Source organism: Harpia harpyja, chromosome 8 (assembly GCF_026419915.1).
Source record: "Harpia harpyja isolate bHarHar1 chromosome 8, bHarHar1 primary haplotype, whole genome shotgun sequence".
In the NCBI taxonomy this organism is placed as follows: Eukaryota; Metazoa; Chordata; class Aves; order Accipitriformes; family Accipitridae; genus Harpia; species Harpia harpyja.
This window is the reverse complement of record NC_068947.1, coordinates 577,564-594,695: the sequence shown is the minus strand read 5'-3', so window position 1 is coordinate 594,695 and position 17,132 is coordinate 577,564. Positions and strand designations below refer to the sequence as shown.

Here is a 17,132-nt window from a genome sequence, read left to right as displayed (position 1 = left end):
ATTAATAACATAACCATCAACAATCAAGTAACAAAATTACTTGCAATTCCAGCACCTACCCCACAAGAATTGAGGTAAGTAATTTTTAATAAGGATTGAAATCTGTTACATTTGAAAAAGATGACGTGAGACCTTCCATGTGGTTAGCAGACTCTTCACTTTGCATTATTCCTGCACTTTATAAATTAAAAATTTCAGGAGTTGTAAGTTACTGTTCTTTAACATAAAGTTCACATTGGTTAAAATAGTCTTAGTTTTGTTTTATGTACCACTGGAGTTTGCTTTAAGAAATGGTACACTTGCTGATTTCCTTTTAGGCCCTTCAGTTTCCTTGGGGCTCAACAAGGCCTTCAGGCCTTGTTGTTTATACGCTGATGATCTTAGTAGTAGTAGTAGTAGTAGTAATAATACCACCTGAGGACATGAGTTGTGGATTGTTGAGAATGCCAGTCTGGCTGCTGCTCTTCATGAATAAATGGTTTTTGTAATTTCAGGGGTTCAGTCTGTTTCATAGGAAATTACTAAGAGAACTTTTATAGCTGCATGTTTTTTAATACGTATTCTTGCAGTCATATCTATATTTTTATTTTGGTGTAGTTTCTTCTTTCACAGTCTTTGTAAGGAGAGGTTTGACTGGGTGAATATTTATTGCTATTCCCAAAACTTACCCTGAAAATCAGAAAGATGTAATTGGCCAACAGGTCTTGTTTATAGAAGAAATCCATATTTCTTACTTATTCTACTTCTGTGGTTTTGAGTATAAATTTAGAATTCTGTTCCAAATGCTTGCTTGCCAAAAGGCAACATTAAGATTTATCTTTTGCTTTTTTAAATAACTTTTAAATAAGTGGATTGATATTAAAATATGTGATGACAGAGGTTCAAACTTAGTTTGTGGAGTGACTAATAAAAGGCAACTTTTAAAATGTTTAATCCGTTGAAAAGTGGGTTTACAATATTAGAACTGGCATAATTTTAAAAAATCACTGATCAACTGGAAAAATGTATTTCTTTCTCAGTAATTGCTTGTTCTTTTCATTATATTGTTGTAATTGTCTTCAGGAACATAACTAGAAATCCTCCATAACGGTAACTTTTTATTTTAAAGAATTTCAGAGTTCAACAAAACCTTGCAAGCAGTAAGTGAGGTAAGATTACTAATTGTTGTTACTGTTTGGACAACTTTTTTCCAACTTATTTCTGATAATGTCATTATCTAAGTATCAGTCCTGTTTTCTCATGACAAAACAACTTTTTCCTATTTTCATTTGTCATTACAGTCCTCTGTTATGGAATGCAGTGCAGAAAACCAGAGGTTTGTTGTTAATTTTTTAAATGCTCATATATTTAAAAGCTTATATATTTATTGTCTTGCGATCCATCAAGTATCAATGGCTATGTAACAGAAGAAAAAACAAACTTTCTAGGAAGTTAAGTTTGAGAAACAGGCTGTAGAAATATATGTAGGCTGACAAAGAAATTCTGATCCCATTATTCTCCTCACATTAGTGATTTTTTTTTTAAGTTGTTTTTTTTTTTTAAACCAAACTGTATTGCTTTTCATTAATCTTCTGGTGAAGCACAGGCTTGCCTGCCATGTTTCTCTGCATCTTTGTATTAGCTAAGTCACATAGCAACTTAGTGACTAAGGCTGTGGGATTTGGGACCACCAAACTTCCAGAGCTTGTGAATACAATGCAGTCTTTGAGAGAATTGCTTCAGACATCCCAAGTTGCTGTCCTTTGGCTTGGGAAATCAGCTGTCCTCAGGGTATGGGAAGCCTGAGAAGGTAACCAGTTCAGAGTTTGGAAGCCATGGGGTATCAGAATGGCATGGCTGCTCCACAGAGGTGATCCTGGAAACCCTGAAATGTAGATAATGACTGTTAATTTAATTGCTACTCACCACTAAATTGCTGGTCCTTTAAACTGATCAGTTTGGAAACGCTATATTCTAAAATAAAATGTGGAACTTCATTTCCCCAAATACTTGAATTTGGGGTTTATCTTCCTGGGTTAGGATGAAAAAAAAGTCCAAAACACTTAAATAGTAATAGACAGAAAGTCAGATCACACCTTCACATCATATACTGGCAGTAGTTAGGGTACTGTTTTCATTCTTGTTAGCTGGAAAGAAGCTTCACTTCATCTTTTATGTGTTGCCTTTTCATTCACCTGTGTGTTTGAGTTTGCTGAACATGAAGAATTATTATTGTAGGTTTGCTAGTTTAGGCAGGGCTTCAGGTCATTGAACCATAACTGTATAGTTACATGCTTAGGTGAGTCATTTAAGTTCTCTCTAAAGTCAGGAGAGAGAACACTGGCTTTCGCCCGGTGATGGAGTTTTCATATGCACTGACATAGCCACCTAGGACACTTGCTAGTTCCTCTCTGGAGTCTCTTTACAGTAACAGTGGAGATTACGTTGTTATCTTTACAAAACTATCAACGCTTTAATGTCTAACGTTAATTAGGGAGGATGCCATTTAAGAATCAACAGTGTCTGTAGAGAAAATAAGCTGCCACAAACTGATGTATTACTTTTCTATTTAGCCTGGCATAGCGTTTTATGTGCATTAAAAATATCCCCAAATCTGAAAGAGCCTAGGAAGAATGTGCTTTCACACTTAGCATTTGTGCTAATGTGCTTTCACTTAGCATTTGATGTTACTTTCATGCATTGTAAAAATGAGGCAGATCTGTTTCTTGAGTCTAAAGCTCTTTCTTCTCATTATAGTATACACTGCAATTTCATAATGAAGCTGGCTGAGAGAGAGAATATAAGCACTTTAACAGACGAAGCAGAAATAAGCCAAATTAGTAAGTTATGCTCTAAATACAATCTCATCACAGTTACCCTTTCAGATTAAATTTCATGTGTTTACATGGGACCTCCAAGTAGCTAAAAGAAAAGATTTTTAAGTATTTTTAGATAAAAATAATTTTTTGTTGAACAATATCAATATATCAAAAATGCAGCCTTCTGATTTTTGGGTGGGGAGGCAGAAGATAGAAATATCTTTAAAAAAACTTTGGTATAAAATTGCTGACTACATTAATAAAGCAGACTTTGAAAGGATTAAGTGTAAAATTACTTGAGAACATAAATGTGTTACTGAAACGGCAGTCTGAATTGAAAAGTTCATAAAGTAGACAAGCTTTCTTAGTGATATTGTGATAGTATGGAGTGGTGACTCATACTGTTTGTCTCTCTGTTTCGAAAGATGTAGCTTTGCTTTTTTGGTTTGTTTACAATGACAAAAAGAGAAATCTGTCCTTGTCAGGCACTGAGCAAAAATGTGGGGGTATTGCAGTATTCTGGCTGGTCAAGATCTATTTTGCAAATGTCATTTCAGAAGAAAACTCAAAATCAATTTTGCAATATGCATTATTGTTTAAAAAACATAAAACACATGCTTATTTGAATATCCTACTTAACAGTATTAGCATTTTTTATGCTTCAGGATAAACTAGGTTAATGCTTCTTTGTCATCTCAGAACAGTGCTGCTGTTCATCACTGAAGTATTGTTCCTTGACTGCTGAAGAATTACAAATGTAGTAAGTATAAATACAAAATTTGACTTGCTTATTTCCTAAATTTCCTAATGCCTTAATACAGTCAACTTCCATGTTGCTGTGGAATAGCCAGGAAGGTCTCCACAAGAGCAACCTGACAGGCATTTTCCTGTATAGCTCCCTCCCCATTCCTCCCTCTTCCCCTCCACTCCCTTCTCTTCCCTTCCCTTTCTTTTTTTTTTCCTTTTTTTTTTCTTTTTTTTTCCCCTTCCTTCCCTCCCCCCCCCCAATGCAGATAGATTTTGTGTTCAGCATCAGGTCACCTCCAGAATAGGCAGCAAAGGCAGTAGTAGTATTTATGGGCTTGCTAGTCAACAACTACAGCAAAACAGAATGTAATAACCCTAAAAATGTTACAGAATTCATATTCATTACTAGAGCATGAAACATCCAATCTGATTTGATTTTAAAATATACATTATGAGTAGTATGTCCATATCCTCTGTTAGAACTTGTTTTCTTTAAAACATAAACAATGTTAAATTTAACATGCATTTCTACACCTTTTTTTTTTTTTTTTTACAGTACTATACAAGTGCCACCTCATTCTATATGGGTTCCTTTCCCTCGTTCTCCTTCTCTCCCTAAAAAGACTTCCCCCAAATCTAATACTTTTATTTCCCCTACTATGCTTTCTACCAAACAAAGCCCCACAATTAGACCACTGATCCCACCATTCACAGAAATTTCTTTTTCTGGAACTCTCTCCCCATCTCCCACTACCAACCTTCTCTCTGAAAGTTCTACCACATCTGCTACTGAAACTTCTGTGTCTTCTACCAGTGTTACCACTACACTTTCCTCTTCTGAGTCTCTTGCTCAACCTACCATGCCAACTTTTTCTTCCATAGCTTCTAATAAACCTGTCACTATTTCCATGCCTGCAACAAAATCTGTCACTAATGCTGCTTTCTCAATTAAATCTGATGCCGCATATCTTAGCAAGCCTGTTACAATAATTTCTCCTTCTGTAGGTTTCACTAAACATTCTGCAGTTTCCTCTTCTGAGCTTCCCCCCAAACCTTCAATAGCAATTCCCCCCTTTGAGACTACCACCAAATCTGTTGCACAAATTCATCCTGCTACAGATTCCACCCAACCTATTTCTGGCAACAAAAACGTTACTACAGCACCTATTCTTCCCCTTACTCCTTTCACAATAACTTTGACCCCTACTGTTAGTCCTATCAACCAGTCTGTCTCAGCTTCTCATCCTCATTCTACTGCTGATGGCCATGGTAGCCTGCCTAATGGGAGCACAGGTAAATATGACAAGTAAAATGATTATGATTTTTTTTTTTTAGTTTGAATGCCATACACTGAATTTGCTTTTAAACTTCATTAAACAAGATTATATGTCTGAGCTGTGACCTTCCAATTACTGTGAAAAACCTGAGACAACTCTCACGAGGTATATACTTATTTTAAAATACATTCTGATGCCTTTGGCCATGATGAGTGATACCTCACCCTACAAATTGGTTGGTAACTGTGATAGATAAGTACTGTGATAAGTTCCCAACAGGTACCTTTGGCAGAAAAAATTAAGTCACAGAGCCAGGTAGCTATTTTTTTTACTAAGCTAGTATTTAAAATATTGCAAATCAATGTTGGATCTTCCTTAAAATATTGTTATTGATTAGGAATATTCTTAGTCGCTATGTATTTTCCTATGAAGATTGTATGCATCTTCACAAGCTTCTTTTCAAATTGCTGATCTTATCTTGACTTTATTCTACTTTCAGTCATCCAGTGGCTAAAAATCCAAAATAATAGATTATTTAACATCACTAATGGTCTGATGTAAGGAACTTTGTAATTGATAAAAAGTGGAATTAATGCTGGCCATTTGAAACCTTGCTTTATGTTTTCATAAGATTTAAAGTATTGCTATCTGCAAAGTAGCTGATAGGGAGAAAAAGGGATTCTGTCTCACATAACATAATGAGAGACCTTACAAGTTCTGATAAGGTTTGTTGGTCAAGAGAACTGCTTAATTTTTCTGCATCTCAAAGCTTACTTCATTTGTTGAACACAATGTTTAAATAAACACACAACTTTTCTTTTGTCACAGGAAAGATACTGTCAGCTACCACATACACAACTTCTGTATATACCACCATTAGTATCACCACAGCTGAGCAAATCGTGTCCAAAATAGAAAATGATTTAGCAGCTGGAACAGTAGAGCCAAAAGATGTAGAAAGGATGGTTAGTGAGGTTAGCAAAGTCCTGACTGCTTCCCAACCATTACCACCCCGAATTTCTAACAGGTAAGTCATTCTGGCAATAGATTAAAGGTGTGTTGTATTGACTCTCCTGATAAATTGGCTTCAGCAAGTTTCATTTTTTGATAATCATAATCCAAAAGAATATTTCTTGTTCTTTAATGTACTTACACAAAATGGAAGGAGTATCATTCTAATGTTACCAGCTCTACTATAATATAATGCCATGGAAGACAGTGTATTTTTTTGTGTGTTAACACCACAGTAAGTGAGCAGAGTCAGATGTATTTTACACTACACTTGGATTGCTGCTCCATAACCACAACTTGCCTGAGAATTTTGGGTTTATGTGCTTGGTAATACTAGCTATCTCTTTCTCTTAACAGAATTATAAAACTGGTGGATTATATTGGCTTAAAACTGAACTTTTCAGCAACCTCTGTTGATTTTGCCTCCCCTTCCTTGGCTCTGGCAGTTGTCAAAACCAATAGCATCCACTCCAATCAAATGTCTTTTGCTGTCCAGGACTCAGCTGATCTCCAGGTTAAACACTGATAATTCTAAATATGTACAAATTCTCAAACATTTATTTTTAAGTATTTGTGGTTTTATATTTATAGGTAACAGGAGTTTGTTCTGTGTTTATGTCAGAATTTCAGGTTCTTTTGTTCATGTAGTTTCAGAGAAAAAATACTTTGTTTTTGAAGCCCTCCATAGTTTTTCCTTTCATTTTCTATTGTGTAAATAAGCGTAAATAAGCAACAGACTTAGCAGAAACTGGCATTCGACTAATAAGCTGTTAGAGATGGTACAGCTAGAACACCAGAATGGACAGAGTGCTTGGCAAAATAACTTTGCCTCAAAACCCCTGAATCATGAGTCACTTAATCACCCACCCTGACATTGCTGAAATTTGTCAAGGAGTGTTGCCAGATGGCTTCATCTGTTAGAAGGAGATTAATTGCAGAGGGTTCCAGGAAAGAACTATTATGTTGCTTGGATAATGACATTCATACATTTGCCACTCATGACTAGTTGGTGTTGCCAAGAAAGAAGTGCTTAGAAAGTTTGGATCCACTTTGTCTCACTCAAAAACTCCCTCCTGGTTGAGGAAATAATAATTTGGACAATACCAGCCTTGGAGGCTTAAGCAAGGAGAGTTGGAAGTTCTGGACAAATTTTGGCACATTCTGTCCTGTCAGAGGAGGAAATAGCTTAACGTAGCATCAGCCATAAGTAGTACTGGAACTGTTCCATGATACTGAAAATTATATGGAATGTTAACATTTGAGTTCTTTTCTATTTTCTTAGCAATATGTAGTGCATGCATGTGAGGTGACTAGGAGGTGGTAGTGCTGAAAAACAGATATTTGCCAAGTAATGATTTTCTGGAAATCTCATGGCACTGGCAGTGAAATACAGAGAATTTTCAACAAGCGTCTAGTTCAAACCGGAGCAACAGGAATGCTTTTGTGGAATTGATTTGGGATTTCTTTGTCAGCCAACTAAACCAGTGATCTCCAAAGTGGGGTGTGAGTACCCCAGGGCATGTACACGACAGTCTGTCCATTGGGGTGCAGGAAGAAAATATTTTTTTATATGATTAATAAATTAAAAATACATTTTTTAAAAAATAATGTTTAATCTTTATCTCATCCTTTTGAAATGTCTGGTTTTGTGTATGATTTATAACATGCATAATATATTAGTACAGTTGTACATGCATATAACTTATAAATAGATATTTTGAGGTGCATGCTCAAAAAATTTTTAGGGGGTGTATGATCAAAAAAGTTTGGAGACCACTGGTCTAAACAGAAGAGTTAAACCATATTGTTAGGGCACTGTGGGGAGCTCACACTGTTATTCCTATTACAGCCATTCTTTGAATACACAGATAATTCCGTTCTTCAGTTCTGCTGATGTTTCACGTCTCTCAGGAACTCTGAGACGATGATAATTGTATGTAAAGTGACTAATGTGCAACAAGAAAATTTTAGAGATTTTGTACTAAACAAAGCTCTCTGTTCTGTAAGTACAGCACAGAAAACTGGGTGAAAGTTCAGATCTTTTTTTTTTTTTTTATAATGTTAGATCACTAAGCTCTTGAGGTATCTGAATTGTACCTTATCCAGTTTATTTTTGTCATTTTTGCCAGATGATCATGAAGTTAGGGTTTATGTTCTTAGATTCTGCTTAGCCTACTGTACTTAAAAACCTATTGACAAATAATGGCTATTTACAGTTTTTCTGAATTCTGACATATTTCCTATGGTGTATAAAAATTCTTTGCCTTTGCAGGCTTCCATGCTGTGAAATGTTAATCTCCCTACATAGTTACAAGTTAGACAGACCTATGGAGGTTGTTGCTCTTCACCTTTTTCAAATCAATATTATGTACTACAGTGATGTACTGTGTTGTTGTAAGCAAATGGGTAAAGCCAGAGTATTTTCAATGGTAGGCAGACCTGAAATGAGTTGTATCCTTTTCAGCCTGCAGATGCTATTTATTCATTGGAGCAGGAGAGAAATGAGAGAGCAGCAGTGAGTTCCTGACAGTGATTACAGAGATATGTATTTCAAAGTTCTAAACTGAAAATAAGTCATAATTTAATTTTTCTTTAGTGACTGAAATGAAGCATAATGCTTGCATTTATTTTTCAGATCTCTCTAGGCATTAATGCAATTCATGATTTAAATCATCTCGGATCAATTACACTTCCTTCATCATTGCTGACAAATTTACCCCCTGAAGAGTTGGATGTGGCTTCTAGAATTATATTCAACTTCTTTAAAAAGACCACTGTGTTCCAGGTATCTTTTTGATCCTCTGTTCATGAGGGTTTTAAACTCCAGCCTAGAGCTAAATGAAATATGAATGGACTTTTTTTCCCACAAAACACATTTCACAACTTCCTGATTTAAAAAGTAATTGGTTTTGTCCAGTGCTCTCTCCACATAATAACTGAGCTTGTGGGTGCTGTACTCTACTATTGTTTCCTTTAACATTTTAAAATCAGATTCTTTTTTGTCATTCCAGGATCTGTCCCTGAAGAATGCATCTTTAATCAGCAATGTTATATCATCAAGTGTTGCTAACCTCACAATTAGCAACTTAAAGGCAAATGTTACTGTCACTTTACAGAATATCAAACCTAATCAGGTATGATTTACATTTTGGCAGACTTAAAGTACAATTTTGTTGCCTCCATTGGAGTTGTAGAAGAAATACTGTACTAAGAATGCAGATTGGTTGGTTCTGCTTTACTAGTGTGGACATTTAATCTCCATCTGAACTTTCAAAATCACTCATCTTTGCTTATTTATCACTGGTATAAATTTATGTTCTCAAATGGTTTCAGGTAATGTTGCTTTACCACTTACGCATCCAGTTTTTATCTTTCCTACCTACCCTTCTGTTTTATTCTCCAAAGAATAAAAACTCTTAGATGAAAGCTTGACAGTGGGGGTTGCTACGGAGATGCTGCAATCATGACATTGTAGGTGCTACATGGCCAGAAAGCAATATAAGTCTTTTTTCTTAGGGGGAATGTTGTTCCTTACAGTGGAACATAGGATTGTGCCATCTGGAAGTATTAGGGCTCATATACAGCATCTCTTTCCTAAATGACCATCAAGGATTAAAATCTTCTATCCCATATCTTAAAAGAGTTTAAAATGCTAAGATATTATAAACTGAAAAATGTAGGGATTCCATTAATGTACCTGAAGCTTTTTTCAAGAGCTGGCTTAGTGTAGTCTTGACTTGTATTGATATAATACTGAGTTTTGAGATACAACTGTAGAAGTATTAGTGTTCATAGCAGTATAGTGTATTACTGCTACTATTTTTAGGATTTTCTTGTGTGTGTGTGAAATCTGTATGTAAACCTTTAACATCATGATAATATAAAGTGATTAAATGTTTGCGAATGAAAAAATTTTTCGTTTTCTATGTGGTCATGCTCTTGATACTTAAAAAATCAGGAAGGATGAGAAATCGCAAGGATTTGTATAGTGTGGGAAGACAATGAAAGAGCATTCATAATGTTCTACCAGGAACGGAATCTTAAGCATGAGAGCTAGTTCCTGTGTGGTGACTTCAAATTTGTTCAGCATATTTTCACATGCATATTGCAATATTCATCCATTCTATGCACCTAAATTCATCTTGCATTCATGTAAAACAGGTATATTTGCTGTACACAGTAGTTATTCTTGCCTGCATTTGGTAGATAATTCATAAATTACTTGATCATAAACTCATAGTTTAGTAAAACATCTTTTTTTTTTTAACCTAAACAGGATAATTCAACAGTTAGATGTGTTTTTTGGGACTTTAATAAAAATGGTAAGTACTTGATATCACCCAAGGTATCATGCTGTTTTAGCTATGTTAACTCATGTTAATGTAAATAAAGGCTTTTATGAATAACAAAGCTGTTTTCTTTAACAGGTGGACATGGAGGCTGGTCATGCGAAGGTTGCATAGTTAAAGAAAGTAGAGTAAATGAAACAGTCTGTTCGTGCAACCACCTCACAAGCTTTGCAGTTTTGATGGTAATTATTTAAAAAATTATGCAATCTTACCCTGATTCAAGAACACGTGTTATCTTAAGCAAATGAGTATTCAGGAAGCACATACCACCTATGAAATACTACTCGGGTTCTGTTCACTTTGGTGTTAGTACATATAGCCATACAATCAGTCACATGCTTAAGCTGCTTGTTGAATGGGGGCCCATGAGTTCCATTGGAGTAAAAAATTCCTTAAGTGCTTATTAAACTGCAGCTTTTATGTTTAGGCAGTTGTATATATTGTAGGAAATAAAAAAATAGAATAAATCAAATTTAAAACAGGTTTTTAATCAAATGGGATTTCACAATTAGAATCATAGAATCAGAGAATATCTCAAGTTGGAAGGCACCCAAAAGGATCATCAAGTCCAACTCCCTGCTCCTCGCAGGACTAGATTGGCTTTTCTTTTTTTCAGTTAACCTTTTATAAGATCCATGATGAAAAGAACTGTTTCCTTTTTTTTAATTGCAGAGGGAAAGGTGCATTTTGGGGTTTTTTTCATCTTTTCCGTTTAATAAACATGTTCTCTGAAATTAACTTCTGTTTCCGTTTTAGAACTTGTATGGAAATACTCCGTTGAATCCCACACAAGAATTGGTACTGACTTTTATATCCTATATAGGCTGTGGCCTCTCTGCAATCTTTCTTTCTATTACTCTTGTGACCTACATAGCCTTTGAGTAAGTACCTGTTCAACTAAGCTCCCATTATTATTCCATTTTAATTGCTTGTAGTCTTCACTGCAAAGTCCTTTCCAATAGTTATGGCTTCTGTCTCCATTAATAATGCACAAGTTTGTCCAGTTTACCAGGAAGGTGTTGATTCAGTCCTCAGAATTGTTAATCTTGTGGACAAGTGAATTAATCATGAGGGTCTATGCAGTAAGAAGTGAAGAAGTAGCGCTTTTAAATATTTTGTAATGTATTATCGTAATAGAAGTGTGAAGGAATGTGTTTAAGATACAAGGTATATAAAGCAGTGCAGAATGATAGCATTTTTAAATGCATTTGTATTCTTTGTTGTTTGTTGGAACATTTTCTTACGTTTGAGCCTTAACTATTGAATCCTCCATACTATGTTTTGGAAATCCTCCTCGAAGTTATTCAGCACACCTTTATTCTGTCATTCATTATCTTGTCATCAAGGACTTACTTGTCGCTATCAAGGACTTACTTGTCGCTATCAAGGCCTTAGAAGCCCAGTCAAAAGCCTAATCTAGTTTAGCAATAAGGAACAGTCACATTTTGTTTTTTTGTAAGTACTGTAGCAAGGAGAAGTCCAACATACAATGTAAAAAAAATAATGGTACTAAACTCTAAGAATTCAAGTTATCGTTTGTATTTATGTAACCTTATTATAACAAACTTTATCCATACAGACCATTAATTTGGAAATCTCTTGTAAATTACTGTCTCCGTGTATAAATGCAATATATGAAGTATTACATGTGAATGAAAATATATAATTTTTTTTCTTGGCATTTGTGCACTAAGGAATACAAGAGAGGAAGTAAGCTATGGGTCCATGGACAATTGATGTCATCTCACTAATTTGCCTTTTTTTTTAGGAAAATCCGGAGAGACTACCCTTCCAAAATCCTAATTCAGCTGTGTTCTGCATTACTTCTACTCAACTTAGTTTTCCTCCTTGACTCATGGATTGCACTGTATGATACACGAGGCCTGTGCATTGCAGTTGCAGTATTTCTTCACTATTTCCTCTTGGTTTCTTTCACCTGGATGGGCCTAGAAGCTTTCCACATGTATCTGGCACTTGTGAAAGTCTTTAATACCTATGTACGGAAATACATTCTTAAATTTTGCGTTGTTGGTTGGGGTATGTATTTTTTTTTTTCCTTTTAGATGCTAAATAGATGAATCCTCTTAGCAAGTATTTCAGTGAATGTGTTCAGAAATGAAAGTGAAGCAGTCATTAAATGTTATGATCTTGCAGTGACCAGGTATTCCTTATCAGTAAACATGATCTTATATATTCCACCTTTCTGAGGTAGGGAACTCCCCACTAACTGCAGAACTGAGACTGCTGCAATGCAAATTGGTAATTAATTTTCCTTGTGCAAGTACAATAGAACCAATTTTGAATGTGCATACTTCCATTTCCATTTACCAGACAGATAGTGTCAGTTGTGTTTTTAAAATAAATGCCAATAAATATATATATTCCATTTCTGGGATAGCACTGTTGCTAACAAAAAGCAGCAAAACAGATCTAACTGGATAAAGGATGAAGAGATTCTGGACCTGATTATCCTCTCTGGCCACTTGAGTAAACATGAGTGAAGGCACTAAAATCAATAGAATTGTTTTCTTAAAACACGTAAGAAAGAAAATCAGGTATCCTCTATTTGATATTTTAAATCGATTTGATGAGGGATGGTATTTGTTGCCTTATTCAGAAAGGTTTGGAGCTAGCTGTGGAGAAGAACTCTTGTTTCTTTGCAAGTTACACTCCTGAGCAGTTTGAATGCTCCAGTTTTTAAATTCTTTCAGACAGCTAGTAGCCAACAGAATTCAACAGACAAATTTCAGAAACAAGTTGTAGATTTCACAGAAAAATATAATAATTTCAAGTCCTCATAATACTGTCTTTGTCGTGATTTTCACTTACATGTTTGCTTATACTCTTTTAGGGTTACCAGCAGTAGTTGTGTCCATTGTGTTGGCAGTATCACCAGATAATTATGGACTTATAACCACTGGAAAGGTTTCAGTAAATAGACCTGATGAATTGTGAGTTAAAGGGAGGTGCTTTTTTGGGTGTGGGTGGGAGGGAGGTCCTACGAAATTGCTTTTCTTTAAAGTAAAAGTGGGGAAGGGAAGAAAGCAACGGGAGAGCTTTGAAATGGTATAGCTCTACGGTACGTCATGCATTTTGTTGTTATTGCCTATATGAAAGCTCTTGCCCTTTGGCCAAAAAAATCTTTTACTAAAGAAGCAGAAATGGTTTGCATGTGCAACAAACTACACCTTTATCTCATGTTTATTTTACTTAATTTCTGTTTCTGATAATGGTTGACAGACTGTTCTTGTGTTCTAGCTGCTGGATTAAAAATAGAATTGTCTTCTATATTACTGCTGTGGGATACTTTTGCCTGATATTCCTGATCAATATCAGCATGTTCATCGTCGTGCTGATCCAGCTCTGTCGTATCAAAAAGAAAAAACAACTTGGTGCTCAAAGAAAAACCAGTATTCAAGACCTTAGGAGTGTTGCTGGCCTCACATTCTTGTTGGGAATTACTTGGGGATTTGCTTTCTTCACAGTAAATGAGGTATTTACTTACCTCTTTACCATTTTCAACACTTTGCAAGGTAAGTTTGTCCTTCATGTGACAGCCCATTGCGTACAGTATAATGAACAAAACATTTGGAAATGGCATTTTCTTGATTCAGCAATAAAGATGTAATTCTGATACGTGCTGTAATATGTTAATTAAGTGAGAGATGATACTGCTTTACTGCAATCTTAAGTTACAGTTATGTTACAGTAAGGTACAGGAAAGCTAGCTACTATTTATAGGTATAGTGTATTCATATCTATAAATACTGTTACTTTAAAAATGTATGCAAACCAGACACCACTGGAAGTGACTGTATTTCTCTAGTCAACAGATCAATTATAAATACTCAGTTGCTGTAAGTGTTCACATAGTAATGCAATTAATGTAGTGAAAACTGCATCATTTCTCCACTTACCTGTAAGGCTTAGGAGTGAGGCGTGGCATTCAACAAAGGGCTGTTGAGAGGGGCAAGGCTGCAACATCTAGAAGTTAGTGGTCTAACTTTTAAGCATGGCCTTTTCCCTTTTTGATAGAAGGAAAATTTATGCACTTTGTGGATTTTGTTATATTTGTTGTTCTTGCATTTGTGTGTATGATTTCCCTCATCTATGTAGGGGAAAAGTACTCTTCAGTGTTTAGAGTTGTAAACTTTTTCACCAAAGAAGGGTGTCATTACCTTTGATTAGAAATTTCAAAGAAATGAAAGAAAACTAAAACATCGTTCATTAAGAAATAGTAAAAGTCAATTTTGCAACATTCTCTAATGTTATTGCTTTGCAGGGTTCTTCATTTTTATCTTCTATTGTGTAGCAAAGGAGAATGTCCGTAAACAGTGGAGAAGATATCTCTGTTGTGGGAAATTCAGGCTGGCTGAAAACTCTGGTATATCAATATTTCTCTTTTTTTTACTTCTGAATACTTACACTCAGTGTTAAGTTCCTAGTATTTTGCAATACTTTTTAAAAAAAACTCATTAAATCATGTTGCTGCAGTTGCAGTTCTAATTTATTATCCGCGGTATAATAAACCTCCAAAATTATGCTCTTTAAAGGTGGTAGTGGATGCAGTTCTTACATGCTTACATGCTGTTGTATTAAGCTATTAACTGCAGTTGATCTCTTCCACTGCAGTATAAAGGCATGTCTTTGCAGAAGACTTTTATCAGTTAGAAACTGTAAGATTTGTTCCAGCTTCTGAATCGACTGTAGTTTTACCAGCAACTTCCACAAAAACAAGGTGAAGCATAGTTTAAACCAAGAAAACTAGAAATGATTTTATGTTTTTTTTATTCAGTAGTTGACTTCTCATGAAGCTATATAGTTTTCATACACTTTAACTTGGAGGATCAACTGTATTTTAGTTATTTTTCTGATCTGGTCTGCAGTCGTGAAACTACGATGGCTGCTTGTATTAAAAAAGGGACACGAGAAAAAGCAACTAGATGTAAATAATTTTAAACATCAAGAATCATAAAATTCTTAGGAGAATATCATTCTGTCTAGAATACTGTGAGGACAGTGGGTAAAGCCTTATTTTTATTTTAATTCAGTTGCATTATTAACTATATTTTTATATATTGCTTGTATGAGTTGTGCTATTTTCTGTGACATGTATCTATTGTAGACTGGAGTCGAACTGCTACTAATGGTTTAAAGAAGCAGACTGTAAATCAAGGAGTATCCAGTTCTTCCAATTCCTTACAATCGAACAGTAACTCCACTAACTCTACAACTCTGCTAATGAATAATGATTATTCAGTGCACGCGAATGGAAATGGTATGTATAATGAAAAATAGTATTTCTCAAGCTATTTTTTTTCTTGTCTTAAAACAGAAGTGCTATGCTCTTTCATGCTAATGTAAAGTGAAGTGCTGAGAAAATATTACTCCTAAGTATAGGGTCAGAATATTTCAGGATGTCCTCACAAATAATACCACACATCTGTTTTAGGGAACTATAGACAAAGTTTTAAAATATCCATTTCATCCAAGAGTTCCAGTGGGTTCTCTTGATTTATATATCAAATAGTAGGTAATAGCCATTATTAGAACAACTACTTACCAGAAGCTGCTGTTAACACTTCTCTTGTCACCTTAATATATGACAATAAACTTCAAGCATGTTTTAAAACAGTTCATATTTTAAACCTTATTAAAACAAACATTGCCTGAAGAAGAAAGAAATGTAGGATAATAATATAACTTGAAAGTATGAAAGAAATCATGTAGGAGGTAATATGAGGAAGAACATTACTGGAATGCTTACATGGAAGCTGCTTATGAGAGGTGAAGTAAGAGAAAATGGAGACTAGCTTATAAAACCACCTCAGTGAAGACAGCACTGTTGAGAGGGCTGCCTCACTGTTGGCTACTGAGTAAGTATTGAAACTGAATTTCTCTATAGCTCTTTATTTCCTCTGTGGGGTTTTTAAGGATGTTTTTGCCTAACAGATATATATCGTTGTTGCAGAAAACAATTCTTCAGAAGTAAAATTCTCTATCCTTCCTGTTCTAACACAGTACTATCCTCTGAACTGTTACCTTCTGCTCTGTTCCTGAGAAGTTGAAATGCAGGTGCATGTAGCACTCCAATCCATTTCACTTGCAAATGGGCATGGTTTATTTGTCTATTGAGAAAACTAGATATGAATCTGCACTGAATGTACTTCCTGAAAAATTATTTTTTTCAGTGGACATAATCTAGTTTTTCACACTCTTGCTGATTTGAGCTCTCAGTAAAGACAATCAATTTTTCAAAGAGAAAAATAACTTACAAATCTGTAATGTATAAAAGCCTAAGTTGACCAAAACTTACAGGACATTACTCCTGCGTGCCTGAGGTATTTTTCCCCGCTGATCAAGAGTTGAGGCTAAGAAGTCGTGCCATCAGCTAAACTGTTTAGTATGATGTTGTAGAGCATGCTCACAGAGGCTGTGTTGTCCTCGTTTCCTGGCATATGCTGTCAGAAGACAGCAGATAATCAGTGGGATAATCTCAGCAGATATTCTCTCAGATGTATGGAGTAAAAGCTGTGGAATTCGTATGTGCTGCCCCCTTAATAGGTTACTGTTCATTTGGATGTACTAGCTGTATATTGTAAAGAAACCACAACACTTCAGGAAATGGGATTTGGACATGCCCTGAAAAGCTTTGCAAATTGAGCTTGTAAAATTAGTTCCTTTTTTTTTTTTTTTTTTGTCATTTCTTTATAAAACCTCTCCATTTGGATACCACACAATGCAATTAACATACTTTGTATCTAGCATGTCAGTTGAGAACCAGAATCCAGTAACTCTCACTGTCATCAAATACAAAGCAAGGCAATGTTTTTAGGTATACGTAATACCTTTCAGAGAGAGAGAAATTTTCAGGCACAAAAGCTTGCATGTCTTGTAGGGTTTTTTTTCCAGCCATGTTAGTTACTCTGATGAAAGATGCCACCTCTCCC

General features: G+C 35.2%; 1 protein-coding gene across 4 annotated transcripts in view; it reads left to right on the top strand.

Annotated features, from left to right (window-relative positions):
- Positions 1 to 17,132, top strand: part of ADGRG2 (adhesion G protein-coupled receptor G2) — a 62,622-nt gene that overhangs the window by 40,406 nt on the left and 5,084 nt on the right. For all 4 annotated transcript variants that reach the window (XM_052794756.1, XM_052794755.1, XM_052794753.1 and 1 more), the window contains 18 exons: positions 1 to 74; positions 1,109 to 1,148; positions 1,281 to 1,315; positions 2,737 to 2,819; positions 3,498 to 3,558; positions 4,102 to 4,838; positions 5,651 to 5,849; positions 6,191 to 6,347; positions 8,469 to 8,618; positions 8,845 to 8,967; positions 10,110 to 10,155; positions 10,261 to 10,364; positions 10,939 to 11,063; positions 11,951 to 12,219; positions 13,034 to 13,133; positions 13,441 to 13,715; positions 14,465 to 14,566; positions 15,308 to 15,460. In XM_052794756.1, the coding sequence (XP_052650716.1) occupies positions 1 to 74; positions 1,109 to 1,148; positions 1,281 to 1,315; positions 2,737 to 2,819; positions 3,498 to 3,558; positions 4,102 to 4,838; positions 5,651 to 5,849; positions 6,191 to 6,347; positions 8,469 to 8,618; positions 8,845 to 8,967; positions 10,110 to 10,155; positions 10,261 to 10,364; positions 10,939 to 11,063; positions 11,951 to 12,219; positions 13,034 to 13,133; positions 13,441 to 13,715; positions 14,465 to 14,566; positions 15,308 to 15,460 (2,833 nt within the window). The remainder of the gene's footprint in view (positions 75 to 1,108; positions 1,149 to 1,280; positions 1,316 to 2,736; positions 2,820 to 3,497; positions 3,559 to 4,101; positions 4,839 to 5,650; positions 5,850 to 6,190; positions 6,348 to 8,468; positions 8,619 to 8,844; positions 8,968 to 10,109; positions 10,156 to 10,260; positions 10,365 to 10,938; positions 11,064 to 11,950; positions 12,220 to 13,033; positions 13,134 to 13,440; positions 13,716 to 14,464; positions 14,567 to 15,307; positions 15,461 to 17,132) is intronic.